Here is a 5,652-nt window from a genome sequence, read left to right as displayed (position 1 = left end):
GTCCCTAAGCCTGGAGTGGATACTGGAGAGCCCAGAAAGTCTGCAGGTTGGCTGTGGGTAGATAATGTGGCCCAAACCACCTCCTGGAGAAGCGGTAGGGTCTTGGGGGTCTGGTACTGATAAAGCCACGTGTCTGGATGTGGAGGGGGAAATTGCTCTTTCTGTGAGAGAGCAGCAGGAAGGCAGCTCTGCCTGGGGACGGGCAGTCAGCGGGCGGCACGAGAGGGCAGACGCTCATGGGCAACATTGTGGTGGGTAGATGTCTGCTATGGATCTCTTGATCTGGAAGAGGAGGTAGATGAACCCTTCTTCAGACAATTTGGAAGAAGCCTCATGTTTGCAGGCCCTTCCATAAAGGAACAAGGCAAAGAGCAGGACACAGGAGAGCAGGCTTTGGCCTGCTGCAGGACCTGCTTGCAAAAATGCTATGGGATGCAGCCTCGTGGAAAAGAGGTGCACAGAGAGTGTTCTGTGCTCAAGGCTCACGTCTTCAGGATATAGAATTGTCCACCCTGAGATGCAGAAAATGGGTGGGAGGAGGCAGCAATGGGCGAGAAAGGAGCTCCTGACTAACATCCAGCATGAAGAGGAAGCACAGAGAAAGCGGAAGCTGGCACCTTCCAGCCTGAATGAGGCTGAGAGTCTGCGCTGGAGAGAGCCATTTGCGTGTGTGTTTGTAGGTGCGTGGGGGGACTGGGGAAATGAGGGGATCCTGGGGCCAGCTCCCAGATAGACAGAGGGTCTAAGACAAGCTCCTGAAGGGAAACTTATAGACTCTGCGTGTCTATAAGTACACAGCCTAAACTAACATAGCCAGCATACATACAGCCCAACCCACGTTTCTCCTTTCTCCAACTCTCCGTGGAGACCTCCCAAGGCCCCATCCAGCATGAGTGAATGATTCACCATGGCTCCTCCCTTGACAATGATAAGGAGATCGCTCAGGTCCCCCGTGACCATAGAAATGAGCAGACATAAGTTTGGTTCACTCAGCTGGAGCTTTTTTTTGCCCACTCAAGTCCTTGACTCAAGGTTGTTGGGCAGGTAACCCCCAACTGGGCTCATCACATGCTGAGCCGAACCTTTGGTTCTCCTTTTCTCTCTTTCCCGCTTCTAAGTTCTTCCCTTTCATCACCCTCATACATTCACAGAATCACAGAATCTTCTTGGTTGGAAGGGACCTTTGAGATCATCGAGTCACACCAACAAAAAAAACCCAAAAGAAAACCCACCAAACAAACAAAAAAACCAAAACCAAAACAAACACGCACAACCACACCCCACACCCACCCACAAACAGACGCAAAGCAACAATCTTGGGCACTAGAGCATGCCCTGAAGTGCCATGTCTACACAGTTCTTAAATACCTTCAGGGATGGCGACTCCACCACCTCCCTGGGCAGGCTGTTCCAGTGCCTGACCACCCTCTCAGTAAAGTAATTCTTCCTCATATCTAATCTAATCCTCCCCTGCTGCAACTTTAGACCATTTCCTCTGGTCCTGTACTTATTCCCTTGGGAGAAGAGGCCAACACCCACCTCTCTACACCCTCCTTTCAGGCAGTTGTAGAGGGCAATGAGGTCCCCCCTCAGCCTCCTCTTCTCCAAACTAAACATGCCCAGTTCCCTCAGCCTCTCCTCATATGACTTCTTCTCTAGACCCCTCACCAGCTTGGTGGCTCTCCTCTGGACACGCTCCAGCAGCTCAATGTCCCTCCTGGAGTGAGGGGCCCAGAACTGAACACAGCACTCAAGGGGAGGCCTCACCAGTGCCCAGTACAGAGGCACCATCACTGCCCTACTCCTGCTGGCCACGCTATTCCTGATACAGGCCAGGATGCCGTTGGCCTTCTTGGCTGCCTGGGCACACTGCTGGCTCACGTTAAGCCGGCTGTCCACCAACACCCCCAGGTCCTTTTCTGCTGGGCAGCCTTACAGCCACTCTTCCCCAAGCCTGTAGCGTTCCTGGGGTTGTTGTGACCAAAATGCAGGACCCGGCACTTGGCCTTATTAAACCTCATCCCATTGGCCGTGGCCCATTGATCCAACCTGTATCTTGGGACTCATAGATTCCGCGAAACCCCCCCCCCCCCCCCCAAGAAGCATAGATCCCTTCTGGCACCCATAGATCCACCTTGGGACCCATAGATTCCCCCATGGGACTTCCTGAACCCATACATCCCCCCCTGCCCAACCCACAGATCCAACAACAGGACCCATAGCTTCAACCCACAGGACCCATAGATCCCCCCATGACATGGGTCATGGCGATGATCTTAAAGGCTCCTTCCAACCCAGACGATTCTGGGATTCTATGGGGCTGGCGATGGGGGAGCCCACAATCTGTGGGGCTGGGAGTCGCCTAAATCTTTGGCGCTGTGCATAGGGGACGCCTGAATCTATGGGGCTGTGGATGGAGGATTCCTGAATCTATGGGGCTGGGGCTGGAGGACTCCTGAGTCTATGGGGCTGGGGCTGGGGGATTCCTGAATCTATGGGGCTGGGCCTGGGGATCCCGGAATGGTTGGCATTCAAAGCGGTGGAATCTGCTTGGCATTCAAGGATCGCCTCCTCCAAGCTCAGGAGAGGTGCATCCCAAAGAAGAAGAAGTGGGTAAAATAGCCAGCAGGGCTGTGTGGCTTAACAAGGAGCTGCTGGACAAGCTCAGGACCAAAGAGGAGGCCCATAGAGGGTGGAAGCAGGGACGGGTGGACTGGGCAGAAGATAGAGAGACTGTCCGAGTGGCCAGGAACCAGATCAGGCAAGCGAAAGCCCAGGCAGAACTAAATCTAGCCAGGGATGTCAAGAAAGACAATAAGAAAAACTTCTATAGATATGTCAGGGATAAAGGCAAGGCTCGGGAAGTGGTGGGCCATCTCCGGAAGGGAACGGGAGACCTGGCCACCCAGGATATGGATAAGGCTGAGCTACTGAACAACTTCTTTGCCTCAGTCTTCTGGTTAGCACTTGTGTGAGCTTCTCCTTACCCCGTGCACACCCAGAGATGCCCCTGGGCCATTCCCTGCTGCAGAAGGTGTCTGCAGGGCAGAGCTGAGCCCTCAGCAGGTGGGATGGAGTCTCTGAGCACTGAAAGGGAGGAGACCTGGGGACAAAGCAACAGCCCCTGGCAGGGACAGTCCAGGCAGCAGAGCCATGGGCAGGGAGTGAGAGGGAGCTGCTACAGGAAAGGCGATGGGAGGGGGGATTCCAGCACCTCCCTGCCATCCCCTGCAGCGCAGATGCCTTCCCTGCAGAAACTCCCTGGTCTCCTCTCCCACACAGTAGAGCCCCCAACCCCTTCATATCCCAGGGGCTTAGTCCTGAGACTCCTTCCCAGCATCCCAACCAGCAAGGAGGAGAAATGCTCGAGTGTCTGACTGTGTCTCCCTGTCCTGCCTCTCTTGGCAGGAGAACTTTGGCCTGTTCCCCTCTTGGCCCTGCTGCCCTTGTTCTTCCCCTTCTTTTGGCCGTGGTGGGGGGTGAGGATTCAGCTGCAGCTCAGACTCTGATGCTGCATGTCCTGTCCATGGAGGAAAAGCCTCCAAATGCCCTTGGGGTCTCTGGGAGCTGCAGTGTGTGGGGCTGGGAGTAAGCTGACCATCCCATCAGGATGCCCCATCATTAGGACAGTTTACCCTTCCCTTGGAGGGTCCTGTTGGGTGCCACGCCGCCCACCAGAAGGGCACAGTTTTCCTGTGGCATCTCTGTGTTTTCTCGGAGCCCCACAGAGTAGAGATGACAGTGCCAAGGCCATGTCAGTCCTGCTGGAGGGCTGAATGTAGGCAGCTGTGGTGGGGCCTCTGTGTCCCTGGCTGGGAGGGGAGAGCTGAGATGCTCCTCGGGTCCAGTGAGATGGGGATGAGCGATTGGGAGACCTGCAATTGTAAATTTGCCTCTCCTACTCTCAGCACTTTTTTTCAGAGGAGCTTTCTCCTTGTGATCATCCTTTAGCTAGAGAGGTACCAGCACAGGGCAGCTGAGAGCAATACTGATGGACAGACGGGCTGTCCTCACTCTGCACTGAGGGACAGTCCCCTTGGCTTTTAGGAACCACAAGGTTTTCCATGCAGCAAACCAGAAATGTCAAGTATTTCTGCCATAAAAACACTGCTGAGGTGTGGAGGGGAAACTAGAAGAGAACAAACAAACAAACAAGTGCCCTCAGCTCTGCTCTGTGGTTGGGTGAATTGGATGTGACAAAGCTGAAAAGCCCTTTGATGCCATGAGTGGATTTAATCTGAGGACACTCCGTGTTCCTAATTACTTATGGCAGTATAGCTCCCCGAAGAATAATGAGCCAGAACCAACCACAGTGTGTACAAAAGTGACATCCAAAGGTCTTCCCCAAAGGGGAGGGGCAGTTCCATGGGTCTCTAAGAGCAATTGAAGAGACTTTTTTGAGAGGCGTCTGCCCTAACTGCTGTCTTTCCTTCTGTTGACAGTCCTCCATGCACAGCGGAGAGTAAATGTCCAACAGCAGCTCCATCACCCAGTTCCTCCTCCTGGCATTCACAGACACACGGGAACTGCAGCTCTTGCACTTCTGGCTCTTCCTGGGCATCTACCTGGCTGCCCTCCTGGGAAACGCACTCATCATCACCGCCATCGCCTGTGACCACCGCCTCTACACCCCCATGTACTTCTTCCTCCTCAACCTCTCTGTCATTGACCTGGGCTCCATCTCCACCACTGTCCCCAAAGCCATGGCCAATTCCCTCTGGGACACCAGGGCCATCTCCTATGCAGGATGTGCTGCTCAGCTCTTCTTCTTTCTCTTCTTAATCACAGCAGAGTATTGTCTGCTCACTGTCATGGCCTATGACCGCTACATTGCCATCTGCAAGCCCCTGCACTACGGGACCCTCCTGGGCAGCAGAGCTTGTGTCCACATGGCAGCAGCTGCCTGGGGCACTGGGTTTCTCACTGCTCTCCTGCACACGGCCAGTACATTTTCACTATCCTTCTGCCAGGGCAATGCTGTGGATCAGTTCTTCTGTGAAGTCCCTCAGATCCTCAAGCTCTCCTGCTCAGACTCCTACCTCAGGGAAGCTGGGCTTATTGTGATTGGTGCCTGTTTAGTATTTGGTTGTTTTGTTTTCATTGTGGTGTCCTATGTGCAGATCTTCAGGGCCATGCTGAGGATCCCCTCTGAGCAGGGACGGCACAAAGCCTTTTCCATGTGCCTCCCTCACCTGGCCGTGGTTTCCTTGTTTGTCAGCCCTGGAGTGTTTGCCCACGTGAAGCCCCTCTCCATCTCTTCCACAGTTCCAGACTCAGTGGTGGCAATTCTGTACTCAGTGGTGCCTCCAGCAATGCACCCCCTCATCTACAGCATGAAGAACCAGGAGCTCAGGGCTGCCCTTTGGAAACTGGCCCAAGGGACGCTATTTCACCAACAATAACCTGCCTCTGCTTCTCTGCACATTCCCCAGCATTTGTCTTGCTTTTTGTCTCTCTTGTGATATTCCTATGTATTGATAATTTTCTGGGTTTATGCTACTTGTCTTGAGACTTGATCCTATTTTGCCTGACTCTTGCACAGCACTGTGTCTGATGTGTCCTGTCAGATAACAGCTCTTCAATAAAATGGGATCTCCCAGGTTGTTTTGGTTAAACCCTTGCCGCCAACTAGGACAACACAGCCCTTCACAC

At 53.7% G+C, this 5,652-nt stretch overlaps 1 protein-coding gene across 1 annotated transcript; it reads left to right on the top strand.

Annotated features, from left to right (window-relative positions):
• The first annotated feature begins 4,466 nt into the window (after positions 1–4,466).
• LOC141477879 (olfactory receptor 14A16-like) lies at positions 4,467–5,402 on the top strand. Its single transcript, XM_074167054.1, has one exon. The coding sequence runs from the start codon at positions 4,467–4,469 to the stop codon at positions 5,400–5,402; it is 936 nt and encodes a 311-aa protein (XP_074023155.1).
• Positions 5,403–5,652: the final 250 nt, after the last annotated feature.

This window comes from Numenius arquata, unplaced genomic scaffold (assembly GCF_964106895.1).
Source record: "Numenius arquata unplaced genomic scaffold, bNumArq3.hap1.1 HAP1_SCAFFOLD_585, whole genome shotgun sequence".
Taxonomy (NCBI): domain Eukaryota; kingdom Metazoa; phylum Chordata; class Aves; order Charadriiformes; family Scolopacidae; genus Numenius; species Numenius arquata.
This window is presented reverse-complemented; position numbering and strand designations above follow the sequence as displayed.

Excerpts from the sequence above, each read along its gene's own strand:
- LOC141477879 (XM_074167054.1), top strand. The coding sequence starts at position 4,467 with ATGTCCAACAGCAGCTCCATCACCCAGTTCCTCCTCCTGGCATTCACA.